This window comes from Perca fluviatilis, chromosome 22 (assembly GCF_010015445.1).
Source record: "Perca fluviatilis chromosome 22, GENO_Pfluv_1.0, whole genome shotgun sequence".
Taxonomy (NCBI): domain Eukaryota; kingdom Metazoa; phylum Chordata; class Actinopteri; order Perciformes; family Percidae; genus Perca; species Perca fluviatilis.
Window position 1 is genome coordinate 20,000,261 of NC_053133.1, and position 22,809 is coordinate 20,023,069.

At 40.8% G+C, this 22,809-nt stretch overlaps 2 protein-coding genes across 2 annotated transcripts in view; both read right to left on the bottom strand.

Annotated features, from left to right (window-relative positions):
* Window positions 1-2,195: 2,195 nt before the first annotated feature.
* On the bottom strand, window positions 2,196-18,729 carry topbp1 (DNA topoisomerase II binding protein 1). Its single transcript, XM_039789949.1, has 28 exons — window positions 18,436-18,729; window positions 18,143-18,242; window positions 17,903-18,037; window positions 17,634-17,777; window positions 16,926-17,107; window positions 16,488-16,681; window positions 16,154-16,330; window positions 15,804-15,970; window positions 15,515-15,678; window positions 14,533-14,777; window positions 14,098-14,420; window positions 13,329-13,501; window positions 12,292-12,503; window positions 11,612-11,928; window positions 11,306-11,491; window positions 10,925-11,040; window positions 10,604-10,727; window positions 8,609-8,767; window positions 8,324-8,417; window positions 8,019-8,220; window positions 7,545-7,774; window positions 6,713-6,855; window positions 6,496-6,592; window positions 5,764-5,927; window positions 4,374-4,502; window positions 4,172-4,261; window positions 3,417-3,578; window positions 2,196-2,439 (listed from the first exon to the last, which is right to left on the bottom strand). Exons 2-28 carry the CDS (start codon window positions 18,233-18,235, stop codon window positions 2,311-2,313), a joined length of 4,551 nt encoding a protein of 1,516 aa, XP_039645883.1. The 5' UTR covers window positions 18,236-18,242; window positions 18,436-18,729; the 3' UTR covers window positions 2,196-2,310.
* A 1,143-nt stretch (window positions 18,730-19,872) lies between these two features.
* Window positions 19,873-22,809, bottom strand: part of LOC120552713 (dnaJ homolog subfamily C member 13-like) — a 35,077-nt gene continuing 32,140 nt past the window's right edge. The window contains 3 exon segments of the mRNA XM_039790937.1: window positions 19,873-21,002; window positions 22,460-22,559; window positions 22,650-22,793. Coding sequence (XP_039646871.1) covers window positions 20,905-21,002; window positions 22,460-22,559; window positions 22,650-22,793 — 342 coding nt within the window. The 3' untranslated portion in view covers window positions 19,873-20,904.

Genomic DNA, 22,809 nt, shown 5'->3' on the forward strand with positions numbered 1-22,809 from the left:
GCAAGCAATTGCTTCATCTAATTCACCATAAATCAAAAAGGTTGGGAACCACTGCTATAACTGAATAACGGAACAGTTTCACTTCTTACCATCAACAGTACTACTGTTGATGGTAAGAAGTGAAACTGTGCATGTTCTTTTTAGGTTTAAACCTCTTCAAGTGACCTCACGTTACCTTACTTTGTTGGAGGGCTATAGGCTCCTGGACCAGCAGGCTGAGTCATGTTCCTCTGTTAATGCGGCTCCCACACCTCTCAAACAGCAGCTCAACGCTGAATCTGTAGGGAGGCCGTCAGCTGCTCCATCTATTTTGAGGTTAAACCACTTATCCGTCCATATGGGACAGAACAGGGGCATCTAACCTCAGGCTGGCACCCTGGTATGAAACAGCACATCACTTTACTAGGCCTAAATCAACAACGGGTAAACAAAATCTGGTGTTTACTGCATGGGGAGATCAACAGCAGATACAACGGATTAATTGTATTCACTTTTAACGAGGAAAGAGCTGCTGGAAACAGCCACTGTAGGAGTAGTTTTGGTTGGATTACAATGTAAATATGAGTCAACTAATAAAATAAATTGTTATTAAATATACCTGGCTATAATAGTTTTTCAAGAAATAAAACTCGCGTTCTCATTCTGTTGGTGAGAAATCACTTGTAACCTATGCTTGTAATACAGGCCTGAGTCATCCAGTAAAGATGTACTGCCCTCCACAGGCCAGAGAATATCATTGCACCCAATTACAAAACGTGACTCAACAATTTTTTCAGACCATCATCAAGGCATCCATCACAGCTAAAGTCTCACAGCGCACTGTACACCAGAGGCGTCGTTAGGCCTGGGCGTCCCCGGCTACAGCCCCTTGTGTTTTATGAATAGCCCCGGCAACCGTCTCTAAGTGAGGAAAGTTGTGAAAGGTGACATTTTTGGAGGAATCATAGCCAATCAGTCTAATACACACTGATGTCATTAACACAAAGTTAAGGAGTGCAATACTAATGATTTAGTTTGAAGTTCCTGTGCCATGACTCAAACACAGGGAGCTCTGAAGCAGACCTGTCCGTCGCTTTAGTGTCCACTCTCTCTGTAAAAATAGAGATGAGCAGCGCGGCTTCCGTGGCCTGTGCAGCTTCAGGTTTAGAAAAGACGCGCTCTGCTGTGGGCATGCTGCAGCAGATGTGTTGCGTTTGAGCTCCGTGTATTTCTGCCGTAGTTTCGGTTTTCCACCTCCGATGTGTAGCAGCGTACAGCCACTTCCCTAGCTAAACTTTGTGTCATTTAGAGACCAGACTCAAACGGGGCTCTGAGTCTGTCAGAAGGTCTGAGATCTACCGTATCAGCAGAGCAATCACGTAATGCACAGCAGACTATGGTACAGGTAGATTATTTTCTGAAATATAGTGACTGTATTCTTGTAAATAGCCTATTATCACTTTATATTTCTCAAAATATCACGACTCCTTCAACTCCCAGAGAACACATATTTTGAATGTGCACAAAGTTTTGAACATGAGCAGAAATCTTGCTCAAACACATCTGAAATATTACTGTCCAGGGGTTTATTAATTAATTAAATGAATTAATGTATCATTGAAGTGAATAATTGTCATATGCACATTTAAGGAGGTTACTTCCCCAACAAAAGACATAAAAGAGGAGGGAAGAGTAAATTATGCCTAGGCTACATCATGTGTGCTGACTCAGATATAATTAGAAAAGTCGATCTACAGGAGAATAAATAATTAAAAGCAATACAGAATGCCTAAGAGCCTTACTGCAAACTATTCCATTATTTGTCATGTTTTTATTTATTTTTTTTAAATGTCCCCTATGTTTCCAGCATAAATTGATTCAGAAAAAGGTAGAAATAAGTCCCATAAAAATTCACCTGAATGCAGGAAATTAAGTGGACCCCCCAGACCCTAAGTCGCCACACAGATGTTGAAACAAAACCTTGGCCTTTGGGTTGCCAGGCCAGTTATGATTAGGCCAAATGTTGGTGCCATCTAACTAACATCTACAAACCTGGGCAGCTAAAATGAACATACACCGACTATTAACAAGCCAATTGCTTTTGGCATTGCATTAAGTTTTATTTAAATGGGTCCGGGCTAAGACCCGAACCTCCGTAAGTCCTAGAAACGCCCCTGCTGCAAACACTGCAATGCACTTGATTTAAGATTCCAGAGTAACAAAACATTTATTTTATTTTTTTATATAAGAGACACAAAACATCTTATTTACAATAATTCCATCATTTCCACAGATATGTGAATTTTAATGACAATATTTAGAAGTGACAATTTAGTTAAGACGTGTTTTTTTCAGCCGGGAGTTGTCTGCTGTGGCTTTGCGCTTACGTGACGGAGTGCCTGGCGCTTCTTCAGAGGAAGCGTCAGTCAGGTAGTACAGCTCGATAGGCGGGATTGGCTCCTGGAGGACAGAAAGAAAACCCTTTTAACGTTGAATCTACTGAGTCTTACCTACTACTAATGAAGTGATCTTACTTCTTGCAAGATAATGTCAGTTAAAAACCCTGAAACATGTTAATCTTCCAGATGCGGAAAAGCTTGTCCATGCCTTTGTCTCCTCCAGGCTGGACTACTGCAATGTGCTCCTCACCGGGATCTCTGGCAAAAGCCTCCAGAAGCTGCAGTACATTCAGAACAGCGCTGCTAGGATCCTAATGATGGTGCGCAAACATGACCACATCACCCCCATCCTCCAATCACTCCACTGGCTGCCGGTCTCACTCAGGATTGAGTACAAGGTTTCCCTTCTCACCCACCAGTGCATCCATGGTGACAGCCCCCTCTACCTCAAGGAACTCCTCGTCCCAAAAACCTCCGCACGTGCCCTCCGTTCTGGTTCAGCATACCTTTTGAAACCCCCCCAGGACCAAGCTCCGTACTATGGGCGATCAGGCTTTTTGCTCAGCTGCTCTCAGTCTGTGGAATGCTCTCCCAGACCACCTGAGGACACCACAGACTGTGGATGCTTTAAACGCAGCCCTAAGACCCACCTTTTTAGCAGAGGTTTTGGCTCATTGTTAACCCCTTTCCCAGTCCTATTGTTGTTTCTTTTTCTCTTAATGTTTTTCTTCCTAGCACTTCTCAGTATTTAAGATGTAGCATTTTGAGATTTGTTTAAATATAAAGTGCGTTACAAATAAAATGGATTATTGCATTTATTATTATTCTGTTGGCATATTTTGAACTGCTTTACAATTGTCAGAATATATGAATACAGCATTTGTTGGGGTTCATTTTTAACAAAGCTAATACCCTGCTTCACTTTCAGCATGCAAGTATGGTTGAACTAAAGCAACAAGGCAAATGATCTAAGATTTTTATAATTCATGATAATATGAGGCCAAGTCAGTGATAGTCCATATCAAAAGCTCCACTAACCTGCATGAGGTAGTCTGCGATGTACTCTGGCTTCAAGCATGTGACTCCGAGGGAGGTAGCCTCCGACACATTGACCCTGAAGTCTCCAGGCTTCAGCCGAACAAAGTCTGCAAACAGGTGAGTGGTCTCCTTGTACAAGGACGGGGAGGGACTCGGCAGGACCTGGAGTGGGGGGGGCAAGGTTTCATTGGTAAGGTAGGGAAACTGGCAAAGTAGCTTCCCTACCTTGTTGTGATATGTCATGACCTCATTTTGATTTGTGTTTCAGTATCTAATCGATCCATTTGATCCAAAATACAACCCTTCCTTTTTGCTTAACTCCTGTTTCATTTCTTTTGTTAGCACTTTGCTATTGCATGATTGAATGATTTTCGCTCTATGTTAACAACTGTGAATTTGCACAGTTAATACTAGTTGTTTCAGGGTCTCCCACGGTGTTTTTATAGCAAATCGGTGTCACCTTGTCTGAAACAAAGACCAGCAAATGGCATATTTAATGATTATGACTGTTGTTTAGGAGTCATCTCCTAACTAAACTGATCCCAAAACCATTGTGAAACCCTGTGAGCACAAAAGTGACACTCAGATAGAGAGGGAGGGGGAGAGAGAGAGAGAGAGCGAGCGAGATTCTCTACAGGTCCACAGTTTAAACTGGTTTCTAAAAAAATCTCTCTTTGATAAACAGTTAACGGTTTGTCTGATTTGAAAAAAGCAATAGTGATCAGTACATTTTTTACAAATAAACAAGCAGCAACCTTCGCATTGCCAGACTGCAGTAACCGCCTGAAGCCTGATTCTCTGCTCTGGTCGATGTTCAGCATGACCGTCCATCCACTGAAGGCTCCCTGAAAAAAAAAAGGAAAAATAATACTTAGTACACTTTAACACTCAAGGAGTAGATAATACAATACACATGACAGTAATGACGACTGTTCTGTTAAGTGTGTGTGTATGTACCCCTTGCTCAGAGCATCCCTGCAGGGTTTTTCTCCAGCGCATGGCAGCTAACGCCAGTCTCCTCTGCTGGGAGTTGATGGAGGGCAACGCATCCAGAATGGAGCTACTGCCCCACTCATACTCATCCTCCTGGAACACACACAGAAATAGAAATGTAAAACATTTTCCAGCATTACAGCTATTTGTGGATAAACATAGCTAATGAAAACCTAGTCTCGCTTTGCCAGACCCTCCTCCAAAGAGCACTGAAGGAGGGTCTGGGTACTCCACATAGCATTCGGGGATGGGAGGAAAACGTCCTCTGGTTTATTGGCATTTCTTTAAACCAATTAGAATCATCATGGGCGGTGCTAAACTCCGCACAGAGCAACTGCAAAATAGTTGTGCGAGAGAAAACTTGAAAGACAAAACTTGAAAAAAAAAAAAAAAGATTGGACAGATAGTCTAGCTAGCTGTCTCAATTTACAATGCAGAGATCTGAGGAGCAGTAAACAATAGTCCTCATAAATCCACCAAATTTAAAATTCCAACACAAAGCAAGCGGAAGGAAACGGAAAATACATGCATCTGGTGGAATTTCCTGAACGCAAAGGATATAGACTAATGAAAACCCGAGTGGTCTGTATAAAGGTCGTGACACACCAACCAGACGGCCGACCTTCGGCAGAAAAGGCAGTTGGACTGATCAGTCTCCCCAAATTGGTCAAAAAAGTGCCTCGGAACACACCAAAGCAACGAGACGTAATACGTCTCCATAACAGCAGGCGGCGCTAATTTGTATTGTCGCCCAAAAATGAAAACCGGCAGCTGATTGGACAAACGCGTCACGTGGGTCTGGTTTCTCCGGAAATTCAAAGCCAGACTGTCATGGCGGCTTGTTCAGAATACGATCTCATATTTTACTAAAATAGTTCACCGAAACATGTTTCTGAAAACATTTTAAGCGAGAACTATGCCATGCAGTTGCTGAATCTGTCTTCATTTCAGATCGACAAAAGTCAGTTTAAAAGATTTTCGTCAGATTTTGAGAGACTCTAGTCACGCTCATCCCGCTCCTTCTGTTCCGGGTTAGCACTCTACCAATCAGATTGATCATTTGAGTCCGACTGCCGGCAGTGCCCGCCTTCCGCTTCAACACGTAAAATCGGCCAAAATGAAGGCCGACGGCCCCTCGGACGGACGACGGAACGGAACACGCCGAACAGATTCGAGTCACTGACCTCGCCAGACTGCCCGACGGCTGATTATCGGCTTGGTGTGTCTCGGGCTTAAGGTACAACAGGACATTAACTGACATGCTACACATTAAACCAACCATAACAATACTGTATTTGCAGGGTAAATAAAACCACTGTGAGCGGCACTAAAGCAGAGATCTTCAGATCCTGACCTGGATGAAGCGACCCACAGAGCGGCAGGCCTCCAGGTACGAGCGGTGCAGGATCCATTTGCCTGCTGCCATTGCTGCCAGGTACTTCTCGTTGCGCAGAGGAGTCCCTACGATGATGTGCGAGCAGCTGGGGTCGAAAGACTGCCTGTCCAGGACCACACCACCTACAATACCGAACAGAAATAGACAGAAAGGAAAGAAAGAACTATAGATAAGGTATTTTGTATCTAATCTGGAGTTATAGTTACAGACCTGGTAATCAAAGATCGAAGAGCGCTAAAGTAATGTATGAACAGCTGTATGTCAAAGTGCCCTTAAGCAAGACATTCATCCCTAACTGCTGACTCATTAAGAGCTGCAGTTAGTGAAACATATGATGTTCACCTTTAGATGCAAAGTTAAACAGAAAGAATTTAATCTCTGACTGTTTTATGCAATCCATCGGTCCCTTTATTCTTAATGTTTCTCTTTGTAAATGCTGCATCTTGGTTGAATATACTGTACAAGCTTCAATAATGGTTCAAGTTATAATCTGCAGTGGTTCATTTGAAAATACTGAGCTCACAACAGGAAACATCTGCAGGAAGAACTATTCCCAGACCCTGGAGGCAGATCCTCCTTTTTAGTCATTAGGGATTAGCTCCTCTGACTTTAGGCCTGTAATGTGTTGCATTTCTTTTTTACTGCAGCATGATGAACACTGTTAGAGCCCTAATTAGGTGGGGGACTCACCAAGCTCCTCTATTAGGTGACTGTAATCAATGCGTTCCTGAGGGCTGAGGGAGGACAGCTGAAATCTGGGTGGCTGCTTTTCTTCCGCACGCTCCTCCTGAGAGAAAGAAAGAACCATTTAGCTAGTTTAAAAGAGAGCGTATTGTGTGTGTGTGTGTGTGTTACAGTTTATATTAAGGCGTCAGTTCTTCTTTGTTATGTAAATATGAATCTTCACCTGTGGCTCCGGTACTACTGGGGGGTTGGCGATAGGGAAGGCGATGCTGGGGGCATTAGGAGTGAGAATGTCATTTCCACGCTTCTCTGTTGGAGACGTTGTGACTCTCTGGCCCATGTGCTGGTCGATGATGTCACAAGCAGCTGTGAGAGGATGAAGTGATTACTGTCTTAAGATGCAGGTCAATAAACAAATCTATCTTAAGTAACAATACTAACTTGAGACTTCTCTACAGGATTGGGTTGCACTAGCTATTCGTAAATCAATCGCTAAGTTTATGTGTAATGTCCGTGTATGTCTGTCTTAGTAGAGACTTTAGCTACTTAAGTAATTTGCTAGAAAACATAAGTTAGCGTGTCCAGTCAAAAGCAATCAAGTATGTGAACAAGTCACTGTAGCATCACAAGCATCCTTTGTTAGGTATAAAAAGTGTAGGTATGACTTTGTTTTGTTTTATTTACATATATAAATACATGGAGAACCTTACAGACATGATTTGGTCTTTTAATCTTTACATATTGGCGGAATGTTTTGCAATTTGAAGTATTATTTTTGTGTAATATTAAATCTTCCTTTTAGATCATCATAAACAGCATTTTGATGTCACGTTAACATTATTGTGTTTTATACTCTTCAATCTAAATGGGTCATCTTTTAGCAAGCATTACATAACAAGCAAGATAACAATTACACCTGGTAGATAGTACTGTAGGTGTACGCTTTTTAGTACGGTAACAACTAATCTCCATGTAATCACTAGTTTATGTCGTTCGACTTTTTCCTTTACTGAGGTGTAAATCTCCGGTTAAGTTATAACCAGGCTAAGTCTTACCCATCTCCACCAGCTCAGAGTCGGTCATGGAGTCCCTGAACTGAGAGCCGTTTTCTGCAGTGGGAGGAGGTGGAGGTGCGACGGGCTCAGAGTGTTGTGAGGGACTACCAGGCCACTGTAAATTATCAGCAAGCTTGGCCCTCTCCTCCCTGGCTGTAGGGTCATCCCAAACTATCTGTTCACTCTGAGATGGCTCTGTGTTTATGTCCATAGCTGCTTCCCTGGTAACCCTGAAATCAGGACAGAATTAGGTGAATTTATTTGGATGAGGAAGTGCGTGAACCCCACAAAATATTATTTTTGGTTCCCAGTAGCTACTATAGCAGGACTGAATCATTTGCTTTATCACACTAAAATGAACTTGCCTATTTCATTTAAAATACAGACACTTTTATAGCACAAACAGAGACATTTTAAATTAATGATTGTTATAATTTGAACATAAACTATCTTCTCACTACATGGCTTCCTTACCTCAGAGCTTCCAGAGTACGTCTGCTCCCGCAGCGTCCGAACCGACTCCCATCAGGTGTGTGGGGGCCCGAGTCGGCCCCTCCTGATCCCATCCTGGTAAGTCGGACTGAGGTACGCCTCCCTGTCGTTAGCTTGGTGGCTGACATGATCTCCTGGAGCTGTCTTTGCAGGTTCTCTCTCATTTCTAGAGTCTCTGAAATATCTGGACACAAGATATAATCCACAACACGAGTAAAATGTTTGGTTCTATCAAGAATGTGTAGAAGCTTTGGGGAAATAAATGAAAGTTGGAAAAAGACACCCACCAGTTCTATCTGCAGTTTCATTCATCTCTTCTTGATCTACGCTTCCATCGCTTACACGACGCGATGTGGCTTCTTTCGTGGCAATGTGATCACACTGAGGGACAGATTAAACAGATAATTAAACCGACAGAAAGACAATTACATGAGACACCTCTGAAATAATGAACTAAACCGACAGAAAGACAATTACACGAGACACCTCTGCCTTAATGAGGCACCTCTTTATTAGATTATTACTAACATCAAATATTGATTGATGTCTCACTCATTGAGTCTTGAACCCACCTTGTCGTCATTTGCCTCAGAGATGTCTTTGAGTTGGGTTCGTGTAAAAGGAGGAGACCTCTGAGAGCTGTTGGGCACCTGGCTGAGGTTTAGGCTCATCTTGGGGTTGTAGGTGAAAGGATACAGAGACTCTGGGACGTGCCTCTGCTCCTCAGCACACTGCCAAAGACAACAGGGCACATATCCGTAAACAGAAGTTTATTAGACCTCCCACAAGAACAAACTGAATGAAATGATGATGAGGGGGAAACATAGCTGAAACTCCCATCTGTCTGCAAAATTTGCATATCAAAGCTGTTTTCGATTAAATATTCTGGTTTTGTTGATGGGGATGATAATTATTCCCCCCAGGTGAAATGTGCTAAGTGAATACTGAATGGTAAATTTAAATCAAGTGTATCTTAATATAACTTCATGTCTTTAAGACATTTTCTTTACAAGCTTGTATAAGTAATGTTACAAAATAAAAATAAAATATTCTACCCAAGGTAGGGCTGGGTACCGAACGTTGATACTTTTATGGTATCGAAAAATTCTTTATCTTTCGGTGCCAAATTTCGGTTCCAAAAGCGTCTGAGCACGTAAGCGCAAGCTTATCTGTCCTCTCTGCATATTGACATAGAGCGGAGCTCCGACCGACACACACGCACATGGAGAGGTGCGGACGGAGTAAACGGACTGCAGTTTTGTTGAAGTCACAGAGAGTCACGGTTGGTTTCAAGTGTGGTTACAGTTTTTTAAAACTTCACGCAGACAGCGTTTGCTGCGATATGATATTAATGGCGAGCCGAAAGCGGTCGCGGTGCTGTTGACGTTACACTTCCTCTTACAAGCAGCCACAACGGTGGTTTCTCTGCCCTGATGACTGACTGACAGGCTGAGCTTGCAAGGCAATGCACTTTTATTAATGTTACTCTGAGTGAGCAGTTTTACCAGAATTTTTTAATTTTGATAACTCTTTTGATTCTTAAGGTGGAATTCTGAATTAAGGTGGAAAATAAAAGCTTTGTGTTTAATGTATTTTTGTTGATGTTGAAATGGATTTTAAAACATATGGTATCGAAAAAAGTATCGTTAGGAATCGGTATCGAAACTGAGGTATCGAAATTGGCACCGGATCGAAAGATTCTGAACGATACCCAGCCCTAACCCAAGGACTGGGCTTCAATCATTTGCTCTAATCCTTTCCTTTGTGGTTTATGAAGAGGATTATGTCCTCTTGAACTGAAGACTAAATTGCTTCTGAAATTGAATGCTTTTCTGTAGATTACTCGGTCCTCCTGTGATGGATTGGTTTCATGTTTAAAGTCTTGCCTGCCTTTTGCCAAATGCATACTGAGATTGACTTTGGACCCCTCTAGACCTTTATTGGGATTAAGTCGTAACAGAGAATGCATGAATACATTGCTTCTTGAGAAAAACTGAAACAAGTTGTCTTGTAGTTGGTCTCCTAATCTCGATCAGCACAGGACTAATTGTACTTTTTTTTAACACTGATAACTAGCTGCTCACTTACTCATTCATTTTAGAGCTGAAACACTTAATTGATTAATCGATGAACATGAAATTGATTTGTAACTATTTGATAACTGACTAATTTCTTTTTAATTAAAATTACCAAATGTTTTGGTTCCAGTTTCTCAAATCCTTTTCGGTTTTATATCATTATAAACTGAATATTTTGGCAAATAGAACTGTTGGTTGGACAAAACAAACATTTTTTAAAACGTCACCTTGGGTCCTGGAAAACCGTGATGGGCAATTTTCACCATTTTCTACGCTAAATGATCAATCAGTTATTCACAAAATAACTGATTGATTAAACAATACTGAAAACAATAAGTTCCAGGCTCAATTCATTTAAAAGTCCCAATTTATAAACTGCTCTACAAAGATTTGTAATGACTTCCTGTGCAGTGCACTTAAGAGTAAAACACAAGTTGAGTAGTAAAGAAGAGCATGGGTTATATTTATATTTGCAACTGGGAAACATACAGCCTGCAGCCAGTACTGGGAGACCACATGCAGTCCTCTCTCCTTCACTCCCCTATATTCCCGGGTGTTGTCCCCCACACGGCCCTGGTAGATGTAGTGTGTCACTGTATCGTCACAAGCCCACCTAAAAACAAGTTGATAAAAATATGTTTTTACTATTTGCACCCATATTTACTAAAATTAAAACAATCCCGACGTGCCAAGGAAGAACATTAGAAGGCTTACTGGTTGCTGAAGCTTTATACAGAGTACATATGTACATATGACTTGAAAAATGTTAACCAATCCTTTAATTGAAGTTTGTAAAAATGTGATGAATACCTGAAGTCTGCTCCAAGCGAGGCAGCGATGGCATTGAGTTCACCCTGCATTTTGCTCAGCTTCTTTCCCACACAGATCACAACACCAGTCAGAGGGCCGGCTTCTTTTTCCGTGACCTTACAAACATTTTATAATACATTTGTTTATATGTCAAGACAGACAGTATAGTGGCTACTCTATCATATTGTCCCTTTCCCTTTCACTATAAATGAAGTTTTCCAGTACTAAGCGACAGTAAAGGCTAAGAATTATAAGAGATCCTCCATCAGTGTCACTAGCATTGGCTCAATTACATTTTATTTAACATATTAAATGAGATTAAATCACCAAAGTCAAGTATATACAAAAAGGTATACTGTATTTTAAGATTTTTTAGTTTACCTCCTTCTCAGTTGTCTTGGTAAATTGGGGGCTAGCAGAGATGGCTTGCATATCTGAGGCGGTACTTCGGGAGCTGTTGGCGAGAGCCACCTGCAGAGTCCTGCTGACAACATCAGTCAGTGGAGTCTCCACCCTCTCTCCTGGTTTGGTTCTTCCCCCTGGGGTCTCCAAGTCTCCTAGTACATCCTTAACAAAAGGAATAGTCCATGTATTCACAGGATTATCTATCAAATATCAGTGCACAATTAATTGAATTGAATTGAAGCCTATTACATAAAGCAAAAAGTGTAATTGTGTGGTCCCAACCTTGACATTGAAGGAGGGCCTGAACAGCTGGTCTCTGCTGAGGAAACGAGAGGGAGTGTCCAGCTGCAGGGAGGCTTCCTTCTGAAAGGGGTTCCTTCTGCCGCCCTCTTGGTTTTGTTTGGGGGTGCTGATGTCCTGTTTGGGTTTCATTTCATCCAACACGGAGTGGAACACTTTGCTCTGGAAGCGACCCAAATCCAGCGGGGTAACGGCCTTACCGCTCTGGAGACCCAGCAAAGGGATCTCTGGAGACAAACAGGCTGGTGGAGGCATGGCAGGCTTCTGGGAACCACCGACAAAACTCTCATCATCCCTCTCTGTAAAATAAAAAAATAAAATCATTGTGCTAGCCCAGGAAACAAATTAAAACTAGGCCTAAAATCAGACACAAACTAAAATGCACCGCAGCAGCACAGCCAACAACGTAAATGGCCAAAAAACATATAAAATTCAGTCAAAAATGCCTCGCTAATTTCTTTGAAAATCAATTATATTTTCCTTTTGAAATAATCTCTCAGGTAAATTAATGCATGTAAGAAAACATAAAAAAAAAACATTACACTTACACTCATTGGTGATTTACTATAATTATTGTCCATCATGTTCTACACCCAGCCAATGCAAATAAAACATTCATTTATTTATCTACATGAAGGTTTTAATAAAGACACTTTTCTAACCTGGGGAGGGTGGCAGGTCAACTAGAAAACGTCCCTCCTCTGCCCTCTGGCCGGTCCGAGCAGACTCTAGTATCCAGCGCATGGTGACGGCTGGAAACCCCCATTTCTTTGCTGCCTGGTATTTTGTGCCTTCAGGGCTCTGCAGCACCAGATGAGTGCTGGCCAGCATCCCTTTCTTCTGGTTCGCCAGGCGCACAAAGTAATCCTGGACACTGCAGAAGGGATAAAAATAAAAAAAAGTAAGTAAGGTAGTTCACAATGGGCCATCTGGATACATGACGGAAAAAATTTGTAGGAGAGAGAGAACACAAATCAATGTGTTAAAACAATATGCACAGCCCAGGACCTCTAAAATATTTAGCTGTGTATGTTTAACCGCCCAGGAGCTTGAAAATGTACAATGGAAATTCTTCTTTTGACCTGAACACAAAAACAACTGCTAATACAGTACAATATACCTGAAAGTACAAATATTGTTACTATTTTACTGGTATAGCGAATGATACACCATATAATTTGTTTTATTATGGAGTACATAACAAAACAATACAGAAAGGAGGAGTTAATGTGCTTACTATATAAGTACCTGTCTAATGTATATGAAAGTATGTTTTGTGCTGCATGAGAGCATGTGTTTAGAGATGCTTATTTTCTGTATTTTGTGTTGTCTTTGTAAAGCTGCGGAACGGACATAGTCCAAAACAAATTTCCCTTTGGGGACAATGAAGTATATCTTATCTTACAACTGTAATAAAAAAAACTATGAAAGCAAACATTTAAGTACCTAAATAAAATCCATCCTTAAACAGCAGCAGTTTCATAAAACTTTCTAGGAGTAAACCAAGACTAGACTTAAATTACTTTAAGTCTATGAATTGTCTTACTGTATATAAATACATTTGCCTTTTGCCTTAGACTCTTTGACTAAATAAAATTGGAAAAAGGTAAACACCAAACACTCCTACAGCTCTTAATGTTTATACCGTGTAACCTAAAAGCAAAACAACATGTGTGGTCGGACTGCAATGTAACCATACTTGGCTCCAAGGTGCTTGGCCAGCTCCACCAAAGACTCCCTCTCTGCTCCGGTGAACTGGCTGACAGAGAGAACGCAATCTTTGAGAGGGAAACGCCCGTCCATCACAGGAACAGGTGTGAACAAAGGGTTGGAGGACAGCTGCAGAACAGACTCCTTTTCCACACACATGGCCTGAAAATGAACAAGTACAAAGCCTAGCTGTCAGGTATCAAACTTACATAGCATTGTCATAGCACATAAAACTGATAGAGAACAAAAGTGTATTTCAAATGAATTAAATGTAAATGTGTAGGGCTGCAACTGACAATTACTTTCAGACGTTAAAGAAAAATGTCAAAAATGGCGATCAAGTTCCCAGAGCCCAAGGTGACGTCTTTAAAAAAGCCTTGTTTTGTGCAAATGCTAGTCCGAAAGCATGTTAAACTGAATATATTCAATGTAACAGGATATGAAACAGAGGCAAGCAGCAAATCCTCACATTTGAGAAGCTGGAACCAGAGAATGTTTAGCATTTTTGCCTGATAATTGACCTAAACAATTAATGGATTATCAAAATTGCTTTTAACTCAAGAATTTAGGGGGTGTTGCCTCAAAAATGACACACCCAAAGACACCCTTTATTAAAAGACGATTAACAAAAAATAAATACAGTATTTGCCCCTTTGTTCAATCAGTTGACAAATCAACAGATAGCGCTGAAATCACCAAGAATGCCACACCCTCCTCCCTACACAGATACAATTAAAACAGTAGGACTGTGATCTTACCAGCCAGGTATCAGTGACCACTTCGTCGACTGTGGCCTCCACTGAACAGCCCAACAGTGGGACCACTGCATAGTCTGCCACGACACGTGTACGGCCCATCAGCACCCTGCCTCCATTTTCTGTCACCAGCAGAGAGAGCTGGGCTTCTTCCTCAGTGCCAAAGCCCACAAGAAGGAAACACTTCCCAAAAAATAGGCCTGCCTCGGTGGCTTCCTGCAGGGTTGAGTCTGGCTCTGGTCCTCTGGAGTGGTTTGGTGCCCAAGGCTCAGCAGATGTACTGATGGACTTCCTGCTGTTGACCTCTGCTGGTTGGGCCATGTCCACTGGAGGATAAAAGGAAAATGAGATTAGCTGCAATATATTAAACTATATCTTGTAAAATATTTTAATGGGGTCAAATTAACCTAAGCACATTCTTCAACAATAGATTCTTACCTACTGTAGGGTCATCATCCATGTACTGAGAGAGCAGATCTTCCTCGGCTCTTGTTTGCCTAGGAGTGCTAGGACTGGCTGCGGGGGGACCGTCTGAATGCCGAGAGGCCGGAGTGTGACGGGCAGGCACAAATACAGCAGCCGGAGTCGGGGGCAGACAGTCGGGGTGGAGGTAACCTGCTTCTGGGAGTTGACTGCCTTTGCTGAAACTGTCCAGCAGCCACTGCACTGTTACTACATGGGGTCTGGAAAGTAACAGTAACAACAATGATTTATCATGCTGTAAACTTGCTAAATTGCAACAGTACTCCTTAAGCAGGGTTCTGTATATTATACTTTGTAATTCCATATGATGTTGTAAAACTAATTTAAGATAAGCTAAGGATATGTCCTGGACTTAGATTTAGACCAGACTTAAGCCAATATAAGTTATACTTATTAATTTTTTTTAAAAGATATTTTGTGTCATTTTTTGCCTTCATTTGAAAGTATAACAGTAAAGAGAGACAGGAAACACAGTAAGAGAAAGGGGTGATAAAATTAGGTTTCCAGCCTAACTGGAACTGGTAATGCCATGTATTCAACCACCAGGACACCCCTATCCATCTGAAATCTCATGTTTCTTAAATTCCTCAAACTCTTAAGTAGGTGACATTTTTTTAGGCACTTTGTGAGATCACATATATAGTCTTTATCTACTCGCTTCATTATTTTTCATTACATTGGGTAAACTGGCAAATACAAGCTGGCTTTTTAATGGCAGCATTACTTCAAATGGGAAATTCTAGCTGTACTATTATTCATTCATACAATTTGGGTAAGCGTAACATATTTTATGCATTTACTTTAGAGACCTTAGGCTTCAGTATTTTTTTTTATAGTTTTATGGGTTGAAGGGTAAAAACAGATGAGATCTTTCAAATGTACTATAAGTGAGGATACAATAAATACCATGTAAAGTAATAATCTTTGCAGTTCAGACCTATGTGTTGCTTTGGACAGAAAACTCTTGAGGTCCTGGTCCAGCTCTCCCATGACCACATGTGTGAGTTCCTCACTGGGCTGGTTGAAGCGCAGACCTCCTGCAGAGTTCACAAGACGCCGCAGCTTCTCCAGTTTCTTCCCTGGCAGGCCACACAGATACAGCTGCACAACATTTAACAAGTGTGAAAAAAATGCCTCAACATTGTCTTTCACATTATGAAGAAATGAAAACAATTGTGGATAGGGAAATCTCCACTCTACATGAAAAGGAATATTCTTTTGTTTACCTTACAGCCATCCAGTATATCATCAGCTGGGCAGACGGTGAGATCCAGAGTATCTATGGGGTCTGGAGCTTCCAGGCGGCTGACGGTGGCGTTGGTGAGGGCTGTGTCATTAACTGTCATGCTAGCATTGACAGAGATGTGGCTCAAGCCCAACAGAGATGGTCCCTCTGGAATTAAAAAATAAAAATAAAAACATGATTCCTCATTGCAATTTATTACAGACTAACACTGTGAAACACATTTAGATACTAAATGTTGTGTTTGATCCCTATCACACGATGAGGATGAAAAAGTAAAAATTTTAAATATAGTTAACAACAAACAAGCGCAATTATCAATCTGTGGCTCACCCTCCTTCCTGTTGGTGCCAGTGGGAGTGGAAGTGTGCGGTCGAGTGGTCTTTGATGCGTTACGCTCCACAGTGTACCTGGTCTCGTCTTGACAAAAGCCCTTTTCTATGCTGTCAAACAGCCAGTGCAGAGACACGCAATACACATTCCACTTCCTTGCACACTCGTACTTCTGACCTGCAAAAAAATACAAATACTCATGATACTGCTAGCAATAAGGGTAGCACACCAAAAGACTATAGCTAAAATGACAAGAAACAAAATGTGGTTCCACTTACTGAATCTTGTTTTTGAATCGGAAAAAATGATTGTGCTGGAATTGCTGGTGACTTACCTGTTGGCTCACTAACGATGAGGTGTGTACACTCATTCATTTTGAGCTGACCAGTGTAGTTGGCTCCATGCTGATCACAGAGTCGCTGCACCTCTTTACGTTCTGTGCTGGAGAGGCCTGTCACACAAATAGTACAGCCACGCAGCACAGGGCACAAATAGTCCTCAATGGGTAGATCAGTATACCTGAAAAGACTGAAGGAGGCAAAACAAGGTGTTCATTATTATCTAAAGTGCCTTGTTTTTTGTCATAATCATTAGTATTGTCATACAATTGTCAATGTCATTTAAATAAAGTATAACTTGATGAACTAATTGTGGTAATATTAACTGATTTAAATAAATAGTGCATAACAGAGAAAACATCACAAAAATCCATATGTATCTTTTTACAGTAGATGTTGAAACAGAAATGTCAGTTTTAATGAAGAGTACACACCTGTCCTGAGATTTCTCCCAACATGCTTTGACCCATGTGGGCAGCAGGATGGGTTTACTCAGGCTGGCAGCCACCAGGTATTTCTTGCTGCCCACCTCTCCTGCTATCAGGTGTGTGACAGATACATTTAAGTCAAGATAGACCCGTCCACCCATGAGTTGCACCAGATCCATCACCTCTGTCTGTAGAGAGACAGACATTCAGACACAAACACACTTCAGAAGAAACTGTGCTGTGCTTTCCCAACTCTTAACGACCTTTGGACAACATTCATTGTGCACTACTTTACACTTTTCGTATTTCTTTTGGATATGTATAATTAGGATGAGCTCCTTTCATATGAATTGGTCCTTTTCAGACCTTCACTATTAAGAGAAAACAAATTTATGCATCCACTGAAAAGTAGCTCTATGCTCTGTTCCCTAAATGAAGTTATTTGTTAATACATAACCTAAATGGGCAGCTGAGACAGACACTTAATATATCCTCACATTGGCACCCTGCCTGAGACAGCACATTTCAAAAAGGACGTAAAGAGGAGATATCCCCTCCTTGATTTGTATCTACATAATATAATTCTAATTTTATCCGTAACGTTTATTTTATTTAAATTTGACCGATTATTGCTTCATGTCATAAATACTTTCACTGATGTTTTGGGTATAAAAGCAGAAATTATCTGCAAAGTATCAGTCGCAGTGAACTAACCCGGGTTGCTTTATCCAGACTGGTGCAGGAAATAGTGATGTCAGCCATGGCCATGTTATAGACGGGCTTCTCTGCTTTGGGGACACAATGCTGCTGCTGCAGGCAGTACAACACCACCAGTGGACTCACCACTCGGCAGCCAAGCTATTTGACAAATAACAAAGAGTGAGAAAGAGAAGAATTACTCTCCATGACAGCCAGGGTTTCACCCTATTAATTCCTATGAAATTCAGGATCCAGGTTTCGATGTATCAAATATTGAGTTAGACCTTTTTGCAGTGCAGAAAGGCGGGGGTAGTGAAGCTGCTGAAGACAAACAGAGACTTGTCCTTCTGGTCCATCTGTAAAACTGCATCTTCATCGACGGTCTTCAAGTACTTGTCAGACTGCAGCTCCAAAATGGCCTGTGTAAACATGAGACAAACATGATCATTCGCTGGAAACGAAGACACAGTAGAGCAGTGGCAAAACATGTAATCATCAATGAAATATTTAAAAATGGACTTTACCTCATAAGCCTTGACAGCATACTCTTTGTTTTGTCCTTTAGCGTTACATTCCACAAACTTCACAATGAAGCCTTCTCTGTCTCCTTTGGACATGGTCAACCTGTAAGTGAATAAGGACCAGTGAAAAGACTTAACATTAGCGTTTGTTATAATGGCATTAGCTGGCCTTAGCAGTAACATTAGCCTCGAGTCGACAACAATTAACATTCACAGAGAATATGCAATTACTTTGAAATATTAATCTGGCGATTGGTACGTCATTGATATATAATATTAGCCTACTAGCTACTCACTTTAAAATCGTCCTTTACGTTAATGTTAGCTAACTAAACTGATGGCTAACCTCCTCTTGATGGACTGTCAGCAAAACAGAGAGACAGTTCCAACAAGCATATATAACGTTAAAAACGCTTCAAAAACCATTAGTATTCATGTTATCAGAAACGAACGGTTACTAGTCTCCACAGCATTGAGGGAATTAATATACATTGTGTAAAAATGTACTGATAATAGCTTGGCGAAATTAAAATATCAGCTTTGTTGTTATTATTCGCGCCAACTGCGTAACTTCCGGTACTACCCGCTAATTCGACCGTGTGGAGTCGGACTCTAGTGTTGAAAAGATCCGTAGCGACAAAATATTCAACGTCAACGATATTGTAAAAATGCACTTGAACTAAAATAATACAACTAAACATGAGTGTAAAAATATATGCAGAATAATACGAGCCAAAAAAATATCAAAACAATTTAGTAAAGGCCAATTGGTTTAATTCATATTTAGGGCTTTACTATTCACTAACGTTATATTGCATCAAAACCTACTATTCTGATCCCACACCACATGAACCTTAATAAAAGCCATGTCTAGACTAGTTTTTATTTTATTATTTTAAAATAACAATGCTTTTTTTCCTTCTAATCAACATCTTTAGCCTAAATGTGAAGTGAATTATCCTACATTCTTGAGGGAATACCAAAATCCTAATCTATATGACCTACATAATAATTATAACACTAACATTGTCCTTTATTTACAAAGCCCTTTACCAAATTATATTCACAAATGTAATGTCAATTCTATATTCAGTTGGTAGTCCATATCCATTCAGACTACTTACAAAAAGGAGAACTTTGTAATTTAATAATAATGTTGCAATGATAAAATTCAGAGAATTATGTCTATTATGTATTGTCAGCCAACTTTCCTTAGCATAATATATACATACACAGTATAACAAAATATAAGTTTTAAGAGAACATGTCATGTAGTTGATACATTTCTAAACTAAAGCAATTGTTTAAAGGTCCCATGACATGGTACTCTTTGGATGCTTTTATATAGACCTTAGTGGTCCCCTAACACTGTATCTGAAGTCTCTGTCCCCTGAAATTCAGCCTTGGTGCAGAATTACAGCCACTAGAGACAGTCCCACAATGAGCTTTCCTTAGTATGTGCCATTTCTGTGTCTGTAGCTATTGAGGAGGAGAGAGAGGGGGGGGGGGGGGCAAGATGGAGAGTGGGTGTGTGGCCTTGTGAAAATTTCATGCCATGGGACCTTTAATCTCCAAAAGAAAACTTGTAATACAATATATGCAAGCTCCTACATGCAACCTATACCTATAATTTCTGTTCCTGATTCCCTCTTTCCAAACACGAGCGAACAACTAACTGCTCATTCTGTTGAAAGCTGTTACTTCAACAAACAGAATAATAAATACAAAAGAAGAACATTGTGGATTCCCTTTTATTCTTAAAATTTTATGTACAAGTGCGACTGATTTTTTTTAAAATGTACATTCAATATAGAAAGTTTATATACGTAATATTACATTGAACATTTCACAAATTGCACTAGTCTTTCACATAGATTCATAATCAGAGTCAACATCATTCGTCATGTCTTAGCAGAAGCTCATTTCCGGTGGTTATTATTCACTTATAAATAATCTAGTGCTTTTTGCATTTGGGGGGGGGTAATTACTTTAAAAGCCTTCAAAGAGAGAGCAGAATGAACTATGAATTAAGATCAGAGGAATAAGAGGCTGAACATTTGGAGAGCGGATCTGTGTTAACTTTGAAAGACTGGATTGAACAGGACTTGACCAAACCAGACAAGAGGTCAGCATCACTCCCAGGGTTCAAGTGACATTTTCTTGTAGAGAAATAGGAAAGAGAAATCATAAATATATCCTCTAATTCCCTAATTTAACATTTTCTCCTTTGTCGTATGAGAATCCATTATATTATGTAAGATAGGTCCTGTGCACAAATGTGTCACAAACAAGGCCAAGAATCCTCTGTTCAGGATTTAGGGTAAGTGTAGCCAATCAGAATATGAGAAAGAGGAAATAAGGTAATAGAGAAGAGACAGTTAACCTTCAGTATAACACACCTCAGTCTTCCAATGTCATGAAAAAACAAAATCTAGAGTAAAAAATATATTCATACAAAATGTAACCTCTTCTGTGTGTCACTGGAAGAAACAAGAAAAGAAGCACAGAAACAAGACAAATGTGGTCATCCGTTAAAACAATTTCAAAGTGTTTATGAAGACTTGAGTGCCATTTGTAAGGGGAGAGGAGAGTGATAATGGAGAAGGTGTTGCAGAGATTTTGGTGACGGTCAAAGATGGCCCGCTCTCCTCCGTCTTTTCTCCCTCTCCATCCCCTCGTCTGGGAGCCGAACAGTCCCTCTCTGAGCTGCGGCCGTGAAGCTGCAGGGCAGTCTGGGTGCCAGAGCGTGACTGTGAGAGTGTCCATCAGCCTTGGTCTCCAATGTCATTGTCCACAGGGGGTGGGACGTTGGGCATTACCGGGGTGCCAGTTCCTGCTGTAAGGTAACCTGCTACTCCTGGACCTACAGGTGACCGGAAGATAGACACGGTTCAGAACAGGTGTGACTGGGCAGGATAGCTGGAGCGCTGGTGAGCTATAATGATGTGCTAAACTAAAAGACAACTACTGTATGGAGGAGTGATCACTACATTGACAGCAGTATTTTAACCCTTGTGAATCCCTTTAAAAAAGTTGCTCTGGTGTCCTTGGTAGGTCAGAAATGTGTGCGCCAAAAAACTGCCATAAAGTGATATATTAATATTATTTTCCACTTTCACAGAGTTCAATCTTTTAACCAATTTCAGTCCTGACCATCCCTACCAAATATTTATTTTCAGAATTCTTTTGTTTGTTTACATACTGCCACTGTTGTGAAAAAAAAAACACAAAAATGTAATTATTTCTATATGTATGTCTAGGGAATATCAATGACTTGTAACAACATGGATTTTGATGCATTGCATCTAACATTGCAGTGCTCCATAATACAGCAGCAATGCCCCTAGTGAAAACCAGGAAAATAGCATGCATTTGTCCCACAGGGCAACTATGAGAAAATGTCTCAATCTGGTGGAAAATAGTAAAAACTAAAATTTTGAAGCCAGGGCTCTAGACTGAAAGCCTGATACAATAGAATGCATTATTTTATGTTGAAATGGCCATTGGATCCAAAACTGGTTTCAATGGGGGCATTTTTGTCCTTAAGGGTCTGAGTGTCAGTATTTTGGCAACACAGTTTATTATAGACTTAGGAGGTGAGGTTTATATAAATTTAAAAAAACACCCCTGCAAACATTTCTGCCATATGCATTAACACAGCCAAAAATATCGAAACAATTAAAAAAAAAAAAAAAAAAAAAAAATAATATCCTTAGTGATGCACAAGGGTATAAATGATCAACGTTCAAGGGCATTATTGTTTATTCTTGAAACTGGAGTGTGACAAGTAGTTGGTGGATGGATATGAAGATGGTATGACATTATGCTCAGCACTGTGAAGATGGAAAGGTGGGAATGGAAAATTAAGTGTGGGTCAAAGATGGAGGTAAAGAGACAAGGAATGGCAGTAGGAGTGAGGTCAAAGTCTACCTGCATCAGAGCAAGAGAGAGGAGGGCTGTGAGGGCCCAGTTTAGGAGTCTAGAGCCCACCTCGCAGTGGGCTACTGGCGGCCAGGAGAGAAGGAGTGGATACCCCTGAGGAGGAAATGTGGAGGACAAAGAGGAAGGGAAGGGCAGAGCCAGGAAGTTATAGGACGTGGAGACAGAAAGGGTCTCTGGGTTTAAGCACAAGTGAGGAGTCAGCCACAAAGTGGTTTTTAGGATAAAGCAAAGCATAAAGATTAAACAACCGTTAAGAGAAAGGCACTCAAGACTTACCTTTTAAACACTGATAGAACAATAATTGCTTGTTAAGAAAATGTCAGGTGTTGTGATGCTGAGTATTTAATAGCAAGTTAAGTTAAAATAGAGATACTTTACCAGTCAGGTAGCCTGCGGTCTGAGACTCTGAGATGAAAAGATCATGTTTCTGGTCTTTGAAGGCACTCCACACTGAGGACTTCGCTAGAATCTCATTCACCTGCAAAGCAGTGATTGCCAATCAATTAACGGTACTAATCATTCAGTGGTTTCAATGGATAATCAGGCGGGTCATGTATTCCCGTCATACCTGTTCTCCGTACTGCAGACTGCGAGTCATGGACTTGAGAGCCTTCACTATCTGGGCCTTGGTAGCTGAAGGGTTATCTAATGTCTCTAGGCCGATTCCTTCCAATAGCTTCAGAAGGTATGGGACCAGCTCCATTCTGAGAGCCTGTTCAGTTCATTAA